Below are 19,704 nucleotides of genomic sequence, written 5' to 3' on the forward strand. Positions count from 1 at the left end.
GCAATTCTATATTCCCGTTCATTTCTCCAGACCTGCCTCCTCTCCTATGCCTTGAACTTGCATTCAGTTGGGTTCCCTCTGAACTCACTTCAGTTCATTTCTGAACTGCGCACAAAAACTTCTTAATGATCTGCCTCCACTTTCCATGGGGCTTCTCAGAGGCTGCAGCACAAACAGGACATGTTTTTAATAAGACCCAGATCCTATCTCAATTGTTGCCAGGCAGAGCAGGTGCCAAGATGTTAACAATGCCCATCATACTACAACCTGAGGCCTAATGAGGAGTCAGGCGCTCCTTTGCTGGGGCTGCTTATGCAAGGCATCCAATGAAATCTCCTTTGTTGAAGTCAGGTGAGGGAGGGCCCAGCATGGAGCCTCCCCAAAGTCACTCAAGGGAAAGTCACACACAGCCCAGGGCTTTCCTGACAGGGCTGAAACAGGGAGAAAGGAAAATCCAGCCCAGGCCAGAACACCAGCGTACTCAGGTCAATGACCTGACCTCCCACCTTAGCCAAACGTTACAAACCAGCTAGCCTAATCTGCTATCTTTGATGCAGCTCAGGCATCAGACAGGTTTGGGGATCCAAAATGTCTGCGAGACATCACTGGCCACCTAGCCCAGTACTCCACACCCCTCCTTATGCACATTTTCAGGCCAAATGGACTAGTACCAAATCCATAAAACAGTACAGTATTGGCTGCCTAGTTTATTACTTAGTACCTCTGGACACTAGATCAGTGGCCAGAAACCCAGAATCCAACAAGCTTTGCTGTCAGTTGATTGATTGGCCAGGTAGTGCAGCACATATTCTACTGAACCAGGGATCGGCAACCCTTTAGTGCCGCAGGCTGCCATGGGCTGTTAGTCCCCTCCTCAGTTTCCAAGATGCCTGCTGCCACCACCTCTGCTCTTTGTGGTACAAGCAGCTGATTCCTAAACCTAACACCCGGGGTGCAAGAGCATGGGGCTGAATTTGTTGGTGATGGTAGGGCCCTCCTCTAGGAGAGGAGAGACAGCAAATGGGGGGCTGTAGAGGTGGGGTGCTGAAGAGGTGGGCAGCAGTACAACACAGGGAAAAGACACAGCGCACCCTGGGCAAAACTGGATGCAGCTGATAACCTGTTCTACTGCAGGGCAGTACCAACATTAGTGTACATATTGATCACAGTATATGCTGCGTAAGGGTGCTGCTACAGGCTACCCACCTCTAGAGGCCTATTAGTGCCTATACTTCCAGTCTCCCCCATATTTAGTAGTTTCGCCCACCACATCTTCATATCAAAATTAATAGGGGAGGCTGCACGGCAGGCAAGGCACACTTTTGAAGAGGCAGGCCACCTCTGCTTTAAGGTCCATCCCCCACCCCTAGACTTGTCCCAGTTTTACTCTTCCTGAGCCCTTTAGCTCAGGGCCCTCGATTCGGGGCTGCAAGCTCCTGGCTCAGCTCCGGCCACACCCCGTGATCTCAGGTCCAGCAACCACAAAATCCGCCACGTAGGCAGCTAGCAGCCTTAAGTCTGTTTTTTTCCTGCCAGCTCCTGCCTTACAGTCTAGGCAAGCTCAGCCTCGTGTGGCCACAGAACCTACTCTAGCCCTTATCCCTTGTCCACTTGGTGTAATTTCAAGTTCAGGGTGTACCCAGTCACCCACTTTCAGGGGTCTCCACCTCCCCTACAACCACAACCCAGCTCCCTGGGGAACACAAGAACTACAAAATACAAGCACCCGCCTGGTTCAAAGGACTGTCCAGTACAGGGCTCCCCATGCCCCTAGGTGGTGGGCTCCAAGTAGAAAACAAAACCAAACAAAACAGAAAGTGCCCAGGGTGCTCAGCTTGCTTCCTAAGCAAATCCCCAGCTTCTCTTCACTCAGGGTTGACATCTGAGTCATCTCCCTGCAGTCTGGGCTCTGGTCCTGACACCTCTCAGAGAAGGTCCCATCCCTGGAGGCTTCCACACCCAGATGGCCACCCTGGCCTGAGGTTTGGGCTTGTATAGGGCTCACTTACATATGACCCATCTATTTCCGCCCCTGGGTCATCAGGTGCTGCCTGGACCTGGACCCCATGACTATGTTCCTTCAGGTTCCCCTGCAGGTGAGTTTGCCTCAGACATCACCACAGGGCCACAGGGAGAAGAGAAAAAGAGATGAAGTGGAAGAAAGTGAGAGTGGAGTGGGGAATCAGCACTAGGGGGATAGGAGCTTTTACCGGGGACAGGATGCACTGGCAAACACACAAAAGGTAAGGGAGGGCAAGGTGGAGTGAGGTGGTGATGGAGGGAAGAAGGGCTGGATACCCCTGGACAACCATTCCCACTCTGGTAACAGGTAGGGGCCTTTTTACACAGAACAGATACCTAAGCAATGAAAAGAGCCCAGGAGCCTGGCTTCCCATCTCTGCACTGCTTTAACCATTCAACTCCACTCTCCTCTCACACAAGGGAGATTCCCAGGGTCCGACTCTCAGCTGCACCCTCCAGATCCCACTTCCCTCCCACACCCAGCTCCTCATTCTCACGTCCACACAGCTCTGCTGCACATCGTTTTCAGCCCTGCACTCAAACCAGGGAAACATGCTAACAGCTTTCCCAGCCCATCTCACAGTCATGTAAAGACAAGAGACAGCAGAGCATCTTGGTACCCAGGGTGGCAGCGACACATAAGACAGTGCAAGCTTCTCTCCTGCCGGCAGTGGTGTGCAGTCAGCCACCACGGTGCTGGTGGCTGTATTTAGTGCCCTCAACAAAAGGGATCTCTGGTCACGCACACTGTTTTACCAACCCCTCTCCTCGCCCTTCCACTCCTGTTTTAAATGACAGGGCTTGACAGCTCTCCACCTGCTGCGGGGCCTGGGTTGCTTTTACAAGCACAAAGGCAGGCCTCAGGGCTGAGAAATGAGACCTGGAGCCAGGGGAGAGCCTGTGGTGGGGCAGGACCCATATGCTCCGCACAGCGCTGTGACCGGATGTGGGAAAAGCCCGCGGGTGAGAGGTCACTTTCCCGGCGCTCCCTCGGGCAGTCCCACAGTTGCAGGAGTCTCATGCTGTATTTGGGATGCAGCTCCCCCGGGCTCCATGCCTGCTCCCAGCCAAGTGCCCAATGCCATGCACAGCTACAACTTCCATTCACATCTGCTCCACCCTCTCCTTCCCCCTTCCCTCTGCCCCCTCCCCTCAACAGCCATGGCCTTTAAAGGGATTGTGGGCTATAGGTAGGAGCCAAGCACAACCAAAGACATGGGGCTTCAGAGCTGAGCCTCTGTCTCTACGGGACAGAGACCAGGTCTGTGAGCCCCAAGAGAGCAGGGCTAGGCTACGGCAGGGTACACGGCCAAGCAGACAGACCATGCACTCCTGCATCCACTCCCCATTAGAAGACCTTTCCAACTCATGATCTTTAGCTCTCTGCATATTTCTATCTCCCAATTTGTTTCCTACTTTCTCTCTTTCCTCCTCTCCCTCTGTATACTCCTATCCATCCTTTTCTCTCTGTTTCCACTTGTGTCCTGCCACTCATCACTGTCTCCATCAACCAATTTTTTTAATCCAATTCTTTCTCCCCTACCATATCCTTCTATCCATCTAGTTTTCTTTATCCCCCTAGATCCTTTCTGTGTATCGATTCATTGATCTATACACAAAATATCTTTCTTTCTCCAACTTTTTGTTCCCATTTACCCACCATTTCAGTTCTCTCTTTCTATATCTTTCAACTGATTTGTCTCTTGCACTTGTTTTTGTTTTTTATTATCTACCACTCTCTCTTCTTTTATAAATACCCATCCATCTCCGTGTTTCTCCCCTGTATTCCTTGGCTGGCAGCTATCCAGCCATTGCTTACTTACAGCTTAGTTTCTCACTCTCCTATGTCTTAATTTCTCACTCTCTCATACACACTTTTCCCTGGGCTTGGCTGGCATTTCTAATTCTCCCATCAACAATGTCAGTTGCTTCTAAGGAGGCTGATCCAGCTGAGACAGACTTAGGACACCCCTGCCTGCCAGCAGTGCATGGACAGAAATGTTTGCATTGTCTCCAGGTCCCTTACTCAAAATCAAGCCTTGGTACTGAGGGTCCTCATAACAGGGTGATGCTGGTTCTGAGGGACTGTGCTTTAGATTTGTTCTGAAGGTAGAGCAGTTACAGAGCCAATAAAAGATTGGTTTGTTGCCTCTTAAATGGGTAGCTGATGAAGGAGTCTCAAAAGAACAGAAACATGGGCGGGGGAACAGATGGAGTCAGACATCCTATATTGCCTCTAGGTCCACCTAGTCCCACTTGCAGGGTTAAACTCTGAATGTCCCCAAAAGTAATTGCATTTGACTGTGCAAAAGCCACAAAATAGCTGGATTCCTCACCTGCTTTAGGCTTCTGTGATCCAATTTTAGCTGAAGGCAGCAGTGGAACTGCTACTCACCTTTTGTGTAATGGCCTATTAGTTAGGGCTCCTGTTCTGGAAACTGGATGCCAAGGCCTTGGCTCCCTCTCAGCCTTACAGGGATTTGAGGTTGTGGGGTGGGGCTAGAACAGTTACAGCTGCACTAGGAACAACAGAATGAGATCAATACATACAACTGTACATGGAATAGACTGGCCAGAGAAGTTTTGAGGTCTTCTCCTTTGGGGGTTTTGAAGCACAGGCTGGATAAGTGCCATTAGACATGGATGATTAAAAGTAACATTCATGCATTCATTCAGGCATTTGGACCAGATGACCTTGAATGACTCTGATGTCCCTTCCAACTTGACAACATAACATAATAACATGACAAGTGCCATACTGGGCTGGACTAATGTTCCATTCAGCCCAACATCCTGTCCCTGACAGTGACAAAATACATGGAGAGCACTGAACCAGACATTTCTAGTTGGATGTATCTAATATTAGATACTGGGTTCCTCCTTCTGGGTTTACCCAGAGCACACATAGGTCCTAAACTCTTGGTCCCGCTTTCTGGGCTCACATGGACCCCTTCCTTGATCTCTAGGAACTTTCTTCCACACATTTAGTTCCTTCCCAAACCTCCAGAATGCTTCAAATGTTTCCTTCTAGAGCTAAAGTCATGCTGCTGAGGTGTTCTCTTAACCAGGTCCAAGATCTTACTGCCAGCCCTGCTCAAGGCCTGGGTTTATATTTGCCTTAAGCTCAGCCCTCCTCCTGGATCAGATTTCTAAACAGCCCTAGCCACCCTCTGTGGCATCTCTGGGTCAGATAATCCCGTAATCAGCTCTGGACCCACCTACAGGCTGCTACATCAGCTGCTTCTCCCCTTAAACTGGCAGGCACCCTATGCAATCTGCCACAGTCACATCAAAAGGAGAATAGGCTGTGGGTTCAATGTCTTCCTGTCCTGGGGGAAGAAACTTTGTTTTTAGGTGAAAATCAAGTCTTTGGCTAATCTCCTGATTTTTCATATAATCAGTCACAGGAGATAGAAGAGACCTGAAGGATTGAAAAGAGTAAAAAGAAATGGGATATTTTGGGGCTAGAAATGGAAGGAAGGGAAATGCTCCAGGAGGCATGGGGAACACAGGGTTCCAGGTCAACTGACTAAGCCCAACCTGTAAGGTCTGGCTTTCTCTGAAGCAGCCTCCTCAGGGCCCCATGTACCTCCTTGTTCCTCAGTGTGTAGATCAGGGGGTTCAGCATTGGGGTGACCATTGTGTAGAACAGGGAGACTATCTTGCTCTGACCCTTGGAGGGAGGCTGCAGGTATGCGTAGATGCCGGGGCCATAGAAGATTGACACCACAGTCAGGTGGGAGGTGCAGGTGCTGAAGGCCTTGCGCCTGCCCTCAGCTGAGCGGATCCTCAACACAGCAGCACCAATGTAGCCGTAGGAGACCAGGATGAGACTTACAGGCACCACCAGGACGATCACACCGACAGAAAATAGCTCAGCCTCATTGAAAGAAATGTCAGTGCAGGCCAACGTGAGCACTGCGGGCACCTCAAAGAAGAGGTGATCAATATGGTTCTGGCCACACCGGGGCACCTGCAGAGTTAGCACTGTTTGTACCAGTGAGGTGCCCATACCACTGAGCCAGGAGCTGGAAGCCATGAGCAGGCAGAGGCGACGGCTCATTATTGTTGCATAGCGCAGAGGCTGGCAGACAGCAGCGTAGCGATCATAGGCCATGACTGCCAGCAGGAAGCACTCTGTGGATCCCAGTCCAAGAGAGATGTAGAGCTGGGCCACACAGCTGCCCCAGGAGATGGCCTTGCACGTACTGTGGAAGTTCACCAGCAACTGGGGGCCAAGGCTGCTGGTGTAGCAGATGTCAAGGAAGGAGAGGTTGCTGAGGAAGAAGTACATGGGTGTGTGGAGGCGGGGGTCCAGCTGGGAGACGGCAATAATGGTGAAATTCCCAAGCAGTGTTATAATGTAGCTTATTAAAACAAGCATAAACAGCAACAGCTCCAACTGTGGTTGACCAGACAACCCCAGCAGGATGAATTCCTCAGCAGTACTCTGGTTTCCTTTATTCTGCTTCTCCCATGCTGCTTTGCTGTGCATCACCTGTTGGTACATAAAGAGCAAATGTGACAAAGAACCTTTGGGCAGGAGGTTGGTGATAACAGGTATCAGAGAGTGACTGGCAGTGTCTGGTGCACGTGAATCCTGGAGGGCTGTGCAATTCCGTGAACAGGTAGTAGCTACACCCCAGTGAGTGGGTCTGGAAAAGGCTGGAAGGGTGGGTTTGTGTGCTTGGTAGCACTGTTGAATCCATGACTAGGAAATGGTGGCAGGTATAAGAGATGATGTTAGGATGTCTACAACGGGGCTGTCGATTTTATAGCTTGAGTACTTACTACATGTGGCCTACAGAGGCTTAGTTTGCAGTCCCTGAGCCCTTAGCGAGTAGCAATGCTCCCCACTGCTCTGGCTGTGGTAGCAACCAGGGCCCCCATGCTCACTCTTGGACTTGTTGCTCCTGCTGCCTGGCCCTGTCCCAGGGACAGGCAGTGCAGATGGACAGTAGGGCTGTGCAAAGCTTCGGATCGTGATTTGGATTCAGAGATAATTTGGACAATTTGGAGGATTAATCTATGAATCCAGATTGAATTTTGGGAAGCTTTAGTCTTCCGAATCAGTTCAGAAAAAATTCGGAGATTCGTATGGTATAATGGGGATCAATGAAATATCTATAACTCTGTTGTCTTTTGGCTGATTCAGATGAAACTTGCAGGGATGGTAGCCTATGCTGAGGGAATGATGCTTGCCAAGATTCAAGATGATGGGCACAGGGGTTTCTGGGAAACTGCACCCCACATTTCTGAAAGCCAAACTCATGTGTGTGTTGAGCCCCATCAGGATGAAAACTGTAGGGGGATGGTAGCTCTTACTGAGGCCACAGTCCTGCCAAGTTTCAAGGAGATAAGAGCAGGGGTTTGGGGGAAACTGCACCCCAAATTCTTGAAAGCAAAACTTATGTCATGTGTGAGTGCTAAGACGCAGTGGAGTCAAAACTGCAGGGGTGGTAGCCCCTGGTTAGGCCACATAGCCTGCCAAGTTCCAAGAAGATAGATGTAGGAGTTTGGGGGAAACTGCACCTCAAGCTGCTGACAGGAAAAACTTGTGACATAGATGACCCTGTGTGTGTTAAGGTGCAGTGGGGTGAAAGCTGCAGGTCTGCTAGCCCCTGCTGAGGCCGTGAAATCTGGCAGCTGTCAAGGAGATCAGTGCAGGGTTTCTGGGTTCTGGGGCCCTGCACCTCTGGCTGCTGACAGGCAAAACTCGTGACATGGGTGCTTGTGCAACTGTGTCTGTCTTGGGGTGGGGGGGGGGGGGGTGGTGGTGAAGCTACTGCAGGCCTGGCTGCTAAGCTACTGTGTTACCAATCAGTCTTGTTTCACTCAGGAACCAGCTCAATGCATAGTAGCTAGCTACTAGTAGCGACTAGATAACGAATTAATTAGCAAGGATTAACACCTACAAAACCACAGACTAAGGAGAGGAAAGAATCAGTACAGACAATCAACTGCCCCAAGACAGAGGCAGTCAGTTGCACCAGCACCCATGTTACCAGTTCTGCCTGTCAGTAGCTAGGGGTGCAGAGTCCCAGAAGCCAGAAGCCCTGCACTGATCTCCTCAACAGCTGGCAGGCTTCCTGGCCACAGCAGGGGCTAGCAGACCTGCAGCTTTCACCCCACTGCACCTTAACACACACAGTGCCACCCATGTCACGAGTTTTGCTTGTCCACAGCTTGAGGTACAGTTTCCCCCAAACCCCTGTACCTATCTCCTTGAAACTTGGCAGGCTTTGTGGCCTCACCAGGGGCCACCACTCATGCAGTTTTCAGCCCGCTGCACCTTAACACACACAGGGTCATCTATGTCACTAATTTTGCCTTTCAGCAGCTTGAGGTGCAGTTTCCCCCAAACCCCTGCACCTATCTACTTGAAACATGGCAGACTTTGGGGCCTCAGCAGGGGCTAGCATCCCTGCAGTTTTCACCCCCCTGTGGTGTAACACATACATGTGACATGAGTTTTTTGCTTTCAAGATTTTGGGGTGCAGTTTCCCCTGAACCCCTGCACCTATGTCCTTGAGACTTCGTAGGCTTCATTCCCTTAGCAGAGGCTACCACCTCTGCAAATTTAATCTAAATTTGACAAAAAGCAACAAAGTTTTAGATATTTCATTGATTCCCCATTATACCCTATGGCTGAATCTCCAAATAGGCTCTGAAGCTTCAGAGCTGATTTGGCCAAATCAAATCAAGAAACTGATTTGGAGCTCTGAATCAAATCGCTGGCATCCAGATTGGCCGAATCCAAACCTGAATCAAATAGTTCCCTATTTGCACAGGCCTAACGGACGGTCCATGGTGCTGAGGTTAGGGTGGGAGGCATCCAACCTCAGCTGCTTAAGGGGTTGGGCAGTACCTGGGTACCCTCTAAGATGAGAGCCTTTTTACTTACAGGACCAGCTTCTACTAATACAGAGTTTTAGTGATCCAGTCCTTGCCCTTTTCATGTCCTTGTCACAAGGCAGTTAGCAAAATTCACTTATTTGTTAGAATCTGACAGAGCCTCCAAGTGAATGGTTGTGCTTTGGCCTCAAAGTTTGGATCTACAGGTGAAGGTATATTTTCATTGTAGTATAAAAGTCTGCATTTTCTTAGCCTAGAAATAAAGCAAACTCAAAAAAGAATCACAGCCTTGTGCCACATTACTGTATTCATAAATGGTTCTGGTGGAGGGTGCTAATTTTTCAGAGGCCAGTTAGACTACCGGAAACTGGATTTAAAATGGACAAAAGTGACAGGTTATCCATAATCCATGGTTACAGTTGTTCCCTAGGAGTTGTGGATATTGGCTATGGGGAACTTAGAAATTATAGAGGTCAAATGGGGAGTGGAGCTGCAGCTGATATGTATGGCTGTTTGTATATGCCACAGGGGTTTACTTCGGTTTAATTCTCCCTAAATTGAAGTGGTGGGTTTTTAAAAACAGAAATAAACTGCTGTGGAGCATACACAAGGGTTGGGCCCAATCCTTACCTGCCTCACCAGCGAGTAGGAAGGGAAGGCGAGCTGCTGGTGGGCTGAGCAGTCCCTGAGCTGGAAGGGGGGTCCAGTGCTTCCCTCCGTGGTGGCAGTGGCACCCCCCTCCCCCAAAGGTGGCACCTGCTCACAGGCACCCAGCCTGGGAGGTCACAGGTGGCACTGCAGCCATGGAGGGAAGCACCTTCCCCCCAGTCTAGCTGCGGAGGGAAGCACTGGCCCCGCCACAGCTGTGGAAGGAAGCATTGGGTCCCTGTGCAGCACAGGCAGGCAGGCAGGCTCCAGGGAAGGAAAAAAAAAGGTCAAGCTCGCCTCTTTTTTTTTTCTTTCAGTGGAGCCTACCTGCACGGGCTGCCTGCACAGCCCCTGAGCTGCATGGGGCCAAGTGCTTCCCTCCACGGCTGTAAGGTAGCAAACTAAGACACCTCAGACATGTTTTATTGTGCTGCGTCCCAAAGTCATTTAACACACAATATGCCCTCAATAAAAATCAATGGAAAGATGCCTACTCATTTCAAGAGGTACTGCAGTGGGCCCATAGATGCACATGTTTGACGATTCAAGGTGGCCAAAAAGAGGTCATACTGCAAATCAAATATTCAGAGCGCTGAATCTGGCAAAAATGACGGGAATTAAATAAATTGTAACTTTTGCAGTCTGTTGCTTTGCTGTTTGCTTTCTAAGCCCTTAGGCCAGAGTGGGTTTTTTAAATTCAGACTCTACTCCACATCCCCAAAGAGTAAAAATATGCTTGTTTATTCGTGATAACCAGAATTCTAATGCAATAAAAAGCTTAATACTTCCGTCTGTCTGTCCATAACACTGGGGGCCAACTGTGCATGCACCCCAGAGAGGGCGGGTGGCAATTGGCTGCACAGGTCCTGCCCCCTCAGGCAGGAAGCCAGAGGTGGAGGGAGCTCCTAGGCTTTAAAACTGTATTGACTTGCCCCAGCTCCTGTCAAAGCTGATAGGAATTAGGGGCAGTAGGACCTAGCAGAAGCTTCAGCAGGACTGAGCAGCCCAGCCCGCCCCGACCCCAGCAATTGTACTACCTCCCTGCTGGCACTGCCGGTACCACGTGACCCGGCTGCATTGCAGGAGCAGGGAACACTGAGCCGCGGGTAGGGTGTGTGTTTACCTAGTGTGCGTGTGTGTGGTGTGGGTATGCGTGGGGTGTGTGTTGTGTGTGTAGCTAGGGGCAGAGTGGGTGGGTGGGTGTGGGGCCAGGGACAGGGTGGGTTAGGCGTGGTTGTGCAGCCAGGGGTATAATGGGTGGGTGGGTGTGGGTGTACAGCTAGGGGTTGGATGGGTGGGTGGTCATGGTTGTGCAGCTAGGGGCAGAGTGGGCGGGTCAGTGCATTTGTGGAGCCAGGAAGACAGTGTGTGGATGGGTGTGGTTGTTTAGTCAGGGGCACAGTGTGTGTATGTGTGTGAAGCCAGGGGCAGCATGGGTGTGTGGGTGTGTAGCCAGGGGCACAGTGGGTGAGTGGGTTTGGTTGTGGACCCAGGGGCAGAGTAGGTGGGAGGGTATGGGTGTCCAGCTGGGACAGAGTATATGTGTGTGTTCATAGGATGAGTCCCACATGCACTCCCCACCATACACATGCACCCAGACTCCCTTCGCACCGCCATACACACAGACCCCCACATCCCCTCCCCCTCACATAGCCCAGGCACCCTCCCCACCACACACATCTCCCCACAAACCCCATACCCACCCATACCCCAGATATCCACACACACCCACATGCTTCGTCACCCCACATACCCACACCCCCACAGCCCCCCACAAACCTATACTCACCCCCCCCAATATACTAGAGTACAACTTCATTTTAAGCTATTGGGAAGTCACCTCTATGTACACTACACAAACACATGTAAATCAGGACAAAAATATTTTTTGGAATCATATTAATGAATGCTGCAGATGTTTCCTTTTTAGAATATAATTTGATATTTTTCTGGTTCCGAGATCACACAACCCCTTGCTGAAAGGAGTACTTTCGGGGGCAAGGGGACAGACTTCTGGTGGCAAAGGTCAGGGGTTAGGGGGCCGGACTTCCGGTCACAAGATGGTGACCAGGGGGTGGAGCACCTGCCAAGGGGTAGAGCTACCCATGAGGCCTTCGATAGCTTGCCAAAACTCGGTAAGTAGCCCTCCGTCCAAAATAACTGCCCACCCCTGGTTTATGTGGCCAGCCCCAAAGGGTGAGTGGTGGGGGGCATGTAAGCTCTCCCTGAAATGCTCTGTCATTCATGACGGGCAACTGGCTAGTTCTCTTATAATCATGGTACTGTTAGCGTGATGTTTTAACCATGATGGTCCAGGAAGTTTGCAAGGGGCATTAAAGTTTATGGGGTTAGTTCTTGTAGTGATCTATCTGTGTGACTGGAAAAAGGTTAGACACCCTATTGAGTGCAAGACCTAATGAATGTCCTGCATTGAAAAGCTTGTCTAATTTTCTTCCAACCAGACAATTGGTCCAATAAGAGATTTCACCCCCAAAGAATCCTTGCTTCTCTTAGAATCACCTACATCAAGGAGCCAAAGCTTTAAGAAAAGGACCAAGTCTCATAGGACTTGAACTTTGATTGTGAGAATTAGCAATGCTATGTCAAGCTTGATTCCCAAAGTGCCTGATTGCTATTGTAAATCTTGGCCATGGCTGCTTGTAGGGACTTCAAGAGATTGCTGCAATGTGCAGTGATAGGTGCTATTCTATTGGCTCAATGTTTTTTTTGTTTTCTTCACGTGGGTGAAGGAGGGAAGAAGGGCTAGGCTTGGTACCCTTGGACAGCCATTCCCATTCTGGTAACCAGCAGGGGCCTTGTTCCACAGAACAAATACCTGAGTGGCAAAAATAGCCCAGGAGCCTGGATTCCCAGCTCTGCACAGCTCTAACCATTCAACTCCACTCTCCTCTCATACAAGGGAGATTCCTGGAGTCCAGACTCTCAGCTGCACCCTCTAGATCCCACCTTCCTCCTACACTCAGCTCCTCGTTCTCATGTCCACACAACTCTGCTGTGCATGATTTCAGTCCTGAGCTCATAGCAAGGAAACAGGCGAACAACTTTCCCAGCTCATCTCACAGCCATGTAAAGATAAGAGACAGCAGAGCAGTTCAATACCCAGGATGGCAGCGACACAGGACAGCACCAGCTGCTGCTGTGCCAATGGTGGTGTGTGGTCAGCCACCACTGGGCCAGTGCCTCTATGTAGCACTGTAAACAAAAGGGACCTTTGGTCACTGCCACTGTTTCCCTGGCCCCTCCCCTTGCCTTTCCACTCCTGCTTAAAAGGACAAGGCTTGGCAGCTCTCCACATGCTGCAGGGCCTGGGTTGCTTTTAAAAGCATGAAGGCAAGGCTGGGAAATGAGACCTGAAACCAGGGGGAGCCTGTGGTGGGGCAGGATCCATATGCTCCGCACAGCGCTGAGACCGGATGCAGGAAAGGCCCGTAGGTGAGAGGTCACTTCCCCAGCACTCGGGGAAGGTCCCACTGTTGCAGGAGTCTCATGCTGTGTTTGGGATGCAGCTCCCGTGGGCTCCATGCCTGCTCCCAGCCAAGTGCCCAACCCCACTCAAAGCTACAACTTCCATCCCCTTCCTTCCCCAACAGCCATAGCCTCTAGAGCTGGGGAGAGGGATCATGAGTTTAGGGTGGGAGCCAAGTACAGTCAAAGACATGGGGCTTCAAACCTGAGCTAGCATCTCTGCGGGGCAGAGACCAGGTCTGTGAGCCCAAAGAAAGCAGGTCTAGGCTGTGGCAGGGCACACGGTCTTGCAGTCAGCTGGGCCACTCTTTCCTGCATCTACTCCCCTTCTGTAGACCTTTCCAAATCACACTTTAGCTCTCTGCATATTTCTATCTCCAAATTTGTCTCCTACTTTCTCTCTCCCCCCACTCCCCCAGTGTACTCCTTTCCATCCGTTCCTCTCTGTTCCCACTTGTGTCCTCCCACTCACCACCCTCTCTCCACCAACCAATTTTTTATCCAACTCTTTCTCTCCTACTATATCCTTCTATCCATCTGCTTTTCTTTACCCCTCTAGATCGTTTTTGTGCATCAATTCTTTGATCTATACATAAAATATCTTCCTCTCTCCAACTCTTTTTGATCCCATGTACCCACCTTTTCAGTTCTCTCTTTATGTACCTTTCAATTGGTATGTCTCTTTCTTGCACTTGTTTTTTTATTATTATTATTTTCTCTCTCTCTCCTTTTATAAATATCCACCCACCTCTGTTTCTTCCCTATTCCCTGACTGGCAGCTATCCAGCCACTGTCTCCTTACAGCTGAAGTTGTCTCTCTCCAATCTTCTTCATCTCTCCCTCTCTCGCATATACTTTGACCAGGGCACAGCTGGCATTTCTAATTCTCCCATCAACAATCAGTGGGCTCTGAGGAGGCTGATCCAGCAGAGACAGACTTAGGATACCCCTGCCTGGCAGCAGTGCACCAACACAAAGCTCTGCATCATTTCCAGGTCCCTTACTCAAAATCAAGCCTTGGTACTGGGACTGGGGGACCTCACAACAGGGTGATGCTGGCTCTGAGGGGCTGTGCTTCTCTCTGACTGAGCCTTCCCCCAAACCACCTAGCCACTGGGATGTGAAGCAAGCCTTGTTTCCCTTGACTTCCAGAGCCAGCTTCAAGCAATTCTGTCCTTTGTGCACAAACAGGACAGCTAGGGTTACCCTGCCTATGGTGCTTTGGAGCCATTGCAGGTCCACAACCACAGGTTGCTATCTCCCTTGCAAAAGGGAGATCAGAGATCATCAATCTGGGATCTGCTCACAGATTCTGAACTATCAGGCACTGCCCAGGCAGGAGTGACTGGGGCAATAATAACCAGCAAGAAATGGAGGTGAGTCTCAGTAACACAGGGGAGGGTTCAACATGGCCTATGGGGTGTGGGGAGGGAAGAGCAGAATGACTGGAGGGAGACTGACCAGATGCATTGGGCTAACACTGTGATAATGAGAGTGACTGACTGAATATGAGCTATGTGGCAGGATTTGGGCAGTTAAATCACTGAAGCCCTCTGAAAAGCCCAGCACAGATTGTGTTGTTACTGGATAGGGCCACAGATAGTCCCAATTGTGCTTTTGTATCTCATGGCACTGTTGGTCTGGTTGCGCAGAACCTCAGTACAATTACAAGTGGGTGCAGGATTTCCTGTACGGCGTCTAGTTGCTCAATCTGGGCATGGAAGATGTTCCACGCTCCTTCTCTATCTTTTGCTCCAATTTTACTCTGTTTCTCACAGTCTGTCTCAGGACAGACAGTTGAAGGATTTATACTGAATCTGTATCATGACAAGACTGAGAGGCTCAGCCTAAGTTCTGTAGCTCATTATTGCAGGGGCTTTGCATGCACGCAGTGAGAAATGGTGCATCTCTGAGCTGAGATTCGGGTCTTCCTGTGCCAGGCTCAACACGGACACAGGGAGACGCAGCCCCTGCCCCAGCTGAGATGCAGGCCCGGTCTTCTGGGCTCTGCACAGACACGCAGGGACAGACCGTCCTTAATTCACTTGAGACAAGGCCACATTTTTCCAGGTGCTGCACAGACAGGCCTGGAGACAAACAGAAACTAAACAATCTAGGTGCTTTGATTTAACCATGTAAGTAGCACAACGGAGAGGGGAAAGAATTATTTTTCTAGATTTATACAAGGAGAATAGATTTATATTCAGGCAAATGAAGGGACTGGCCAGAGACCTGATACTGAGTCTGTAGCAGGACAGGGGAACCAAATTCAAGTCTTTTGAATCCTTACCCTACTGTAAGCCACATAATCACTCTCCCAAACCATCAATGTCCAATGTCTCACACACAATCTTTCATGCCTCTCACATGGCCACCATTTCAACTGAGAAATTTCAGCCAAGCAGCAGTGACCAAAACCACTTTTGCTTTCCGGCTAGGAAATGCTGTATGAGAGCAAGGGTTTTCCTTGGCATGGCTCCTGTCACTCCCTCTGCATGCCCTGGCTTCTTACACAGATTTATGAATAATCCAGGGAGTTTGTTAATTAACACCCATCAAAAACACTGATGGGGAATTCCTGTATTTCAGGTTTTCTCCCATCCTTATCTTCATTTTTCTTGCTTAATGCTGATCTCAAAAGAACAGAGAAGTCATGCAGCAGCTGGACAAAACTCATTTAATCTTTCTGCCTACCTGGTTTCTCACTTTGATTTCTCCTCTCCCATCCAGTGTAAACTTGAAATGTGTTCTGGAGTATAATGCCCTCTAGAGGCCACTGTGGTGTCTTCTAGGAGTTCAATTTATTTGTGAGACTGCCTCATTTGACAGCTCTGTAAAGTTAGTGGTGCTATCGGAAAGAAATACAGATAGGGTAAAGAGGAAGGGGTAAAGAGGAATGAGACAGGATGTGAGGATGAAGGAAAAGTAAAAGCTGGAACTGAGTAGAATGAATTGGGCAAGAATATGATGAGTGCTAAAACTGGGCACACTGACAGCTGTTGGCTACTGAAGGAAATGTAGGGGTTTGAGGGCTGTTTAGACAGCCCCTGTTCTCAGCAAAATGAATTTTCCAATAGAGTGAATGCAAAAGCAAACTTTATTGAAATTCTCGAAATATGAATATTGCTAGCAAATAAAGAATAACATCATATATCCAAATTGAGAAGGACTCATGTTTAGGTTAAGGTTTCATAGATTTCATAGACATTAGGGCTGGAAGGGACCTCGGAAGATCATCGAGTCCAGCCCCCTGCCCAAAGGGCAGGAAGTCAGCTGGGGTCACAGGATCCCAGCAAGATATGCATCCAGTTTGCTCTTGAAGGTGTTCAATGTAGGCACTTGAACCACCTCCGGTGGCAGGCTGTTCCAGACCTTGGGGACTCGGACAGCAAAGAAATTCTTCCTTATGTCCAGCCTGAAATGGTCTTGTAGTAGTTTATGACCATTCAACCTAGTCGTCATCCCTTGGGGCGCTCTGGTGAACAAACGTTCCCCCGGATACTGGTGGTCACCCCGATAAACTTATAGGTGGCCATCAGATCACCCCTGAGCCTGCGCTTTTCCAGGCTAAAGAGTCCCATAGCTCTCAGCCTGTCATAGATTCATAGATTCATAGATGTTAGGGTCGGAAGGGACCTCAATAGATCATCAAGTCCGACCCCCTGCATAAGCAGGAAAGAGTGCTGGGTCTAAATGACCCCAGCTAGATACTCGTCTAACCTCCTCTTGAAGACCCCCAGGGTAGGGGAGAGCACCACCTCCCTTGGGAGCCCGTTCCAGACCTTGGCCACTCGAACTGTGAAGAAGTTCTTCCTAATGTCCAGTCTAAATCTGCTCTCTGCTAGCTTGTGGCCATTGTTTCTTGTAACCCCCGGGGGCGCCTTGGTGAATAAATCCTCACCAATTCCCTTCTGTGCCCCCGTGATGAACTTATAGGCAGCCACAAGGTCGCCTCTCAACCTTCTCTTGCGGAGGCTGAAAAGGTCCAGTTTCTCTAGTCTCTCCTCGTAGGGCTTGGTCTGCAGGCCCTTGACCATACGAGTTGCCCTTCGCTGTACCCTCTCCAGGTTATCCGCATCCTTCTTGAAGTGTGGTGCCCAGAATTGCACGCAGTACTCCAACTGCGGTCTGACCAACGCCCTATAGAGGGGAAGTATCACCTCCCTGGACCTATTTGTCATGCATCTGCTGATGCACGATAAAGTGCCATTGGCTTTTCTGATGGCTTCGTCACACTGCCGGCTCATGTTCATCTTGGAGTCCACTAGGACTCCAAGATCCCTTTCCACCTCTGTGCCACCCAGCAGGTCATTCCCTAGGCTGTAGGTGTGCTGGACATTTTTCCTCCCTAGGTGCAGCACTTTGCATTTCTCCTTGTTGAACTGCATCCTGTTGTTTTCTGCCCACTTGTCCAGCCTATCCAGGTCTGCCTGCAGCTGTTCCCTGCCCTCCGGCGTGTCCACTTCTCCCCATAGCTTTGTGTCATCTGCAAACTTGGACAGAGTACATTTCACTCCCACGTCCAAGTCGCTGATGAAGACATTAAAGAGTATCGGTCCAAGGACCGAGCCCTGCGGGACCCCACTGCCCACACCCTTCCAGGTCGAGACCGACCCATCTACCACGACTCTTTGGGTGCGACCCTCTAGCCAATTCGCCACCCACCGGACTGTGCAGTCATCCACATCACAGCCTCTTAATTTGTTCACCAGTATGGGGTGGGATACCGTATCGAAGGCCTTCCTGAAGTCCAGGTATACGACATCCACCCCTCCTCCTGTGTCCAGGCGTTTCGTAACCTGGTCATAGAAAGAGACTAGGTTGGTCAGGCACGATCTGCCCGCCACAAACCCATGCTGGTTTCCCCTCAGCATAATTTGTCCTGCTGGGCTCTCACAAATGTGAGCCTTGATAATTTTTTCAAATACTTTACCAAGGATGGAGGTGAGACTGACCGGCCTATAGTTGCCCGGGTCCTCCTTCCTCCCCTTTTTGAAAATGGGGACCACGTTAGCCCTTTTCCAGTCCTCCGGGACTTGGCCCGTGCGCCACGAGCATTCGAATATTCCCGCCAGTGGCTCTGCAATGACATCGGCCAGTGCCTTCAGCACCCTCGGATGGAGCCCATCCGGGCCTGCCGACTTAAAGGCATCCAGTTCTTCCAAATGACTCTGCACCACCTCAGGATCTACGCATGGAAGTCTGTCGCCTTGCTGCTGCCTCTCTACAACCCCAGTGAGAGACTTGTCGTGCCCCTCGCTTAGGAACACTGAGGCAAAGAACTCGTTGAGGAGTTCAGCCTTGTCCCCTCTATCTGTCACCAATTGCTTCTGCCCATTTAGCAGGGGTCCTATTCCTCCCTGGGCCTTCCTTTTACTCCCTATGTATCTAAAAAACAATTTCTTGTTGTCCTTTACTTGGGTTGCCATCCTCAGCTCCATGGTAGCTTTGGCTACCATGTCATCATAAGGTCTGCTTCCCTGACCTCTGATCGTGCGCATGGCTCTTCTCTGGACTCTCTCAAGCTTCTCCACATCCTTTTTGAATTGTGGAGCCCAAAACTGGACGCAGTACTCCAGCTGCAGCCTCACCAAGGCCGAGTACAAGGGGAGAATGACGTCCTGGGATTTACTTGAAAAGCATCTATGGATGCAAGCCAGCGTTTTGGTCACTTTACTAGCCGCAGCATCGCACTGCAGGCTCATGTTCATCTTGTGGTCAATGATGACCCCCAAGTTTCTTTCTTCCATAGTGCTAGCCAACATAGCAGTGCCAAGCCTATAAGGATGCTGCGGGTTTTTCTTCCCAAGTTGGAGAACCTTGCATTTATCGGCGCTGAACACCATCAGATTCTCGTCCGCCCACTTGCTGAGCCTGTCCAGGTCAGCCTGGATCACCCGCCTGTCTTCTGGTGTGGATGCTTTGCCCCAAAGTTTGGTGTCATCGGCGAACTTGGCCAGGTTCTACATCAGCGTTTCTCAACCTCAAAAGTAGGTCGCAATAATATATGAAAGGGTTGCAAATAACTTTAAAAGTGGATTCTCTTTTAAAGGTGAAAAATATGGGAAACACTGGGTTTCCCCTTGCAAACTGGCACAGTTCCAGCCTGCAAGGGCTTGCTTGGGGCGGGGGCAAGCAGGAGGACAGTGATCAGGCAGGGGGCACCAATGTGTGCTCACACACATGCACGTTGCAACCAGGCAGCATGGACAGCAGCTCCTGGAGCTCCCCACAGGTAAGTCTACAGGGCACAGGGTGGTATAGACAATGCATTTCTGGGGAGGTGGAGGGGGGGGCGGTAGACAGGACAGGTTACATGTTGGAGAGGCATGGGGGGTATGTACCCCCCCCCCCAATTTGTAAACCACAGTCAGCATGGGGCTGCAGCCTAGCTAGACTGGTATGAGCTGAGATGCTCCCATGGCCCAGCACACAAAACCTAGTGAAGAAGGGCAGAATGCAGCAGTGAGACTTGTTGCTGCCATTGCTGGGATTCCCATGCCAGCTGCACCCTCAGCAGTGTGACCAGAAATGGATGGATGGGAGGGAGCCCTCACCTCCTCCCGCTGCCAGCAACTCATATGCTGGGTGCAGCTCTATGCCAACACCATGACCCAGGTGCCACTGCCACTCCACTCAGGCTGCAGCTCTACCCTGGAGGGAAGGAGGCATGGTGGGGAAGTGCGGGTGGCC

At 50.3% G+C, this 19,704-nt stretch overlaps 1 protein-coding gene across 1 annotated transcript; it reads right to left on the minus strand.

The window, feature by feature from the left end:
* Window positions 1–5,551: 5,551 nt before the first annotated feature.
* LOC132243693 (olfactory receptor 2G3-like) lies at window positions 5,552–6,517 on the minus strand. Its single transcript, XM_059714085.1, has one exon. The coding sequence runs from the start codon at window positions 6,515–6,517 to the stop codon at window positions 5,552–5,554; it is 966 nt and encodes a 321-aa protein (XP_059570068.1).
* Window positions 6,518–19,704: the final 13,187 nt, after the last annotated feature.

This window comes from Alligator mississippiensis, chromosome 11 (genome assembly GCF_030867095.1).
Source record: "Alligator mississippiensis isolate rAllMis1 chromosome 11, rAllMis1, whole genome shotgun sequence".
Lineage (NCBI taxonomy): Eukaryota > Metazoa > Chordata > Crocodylia > Alligatoridae > Alligator > Alligator mississippiensis.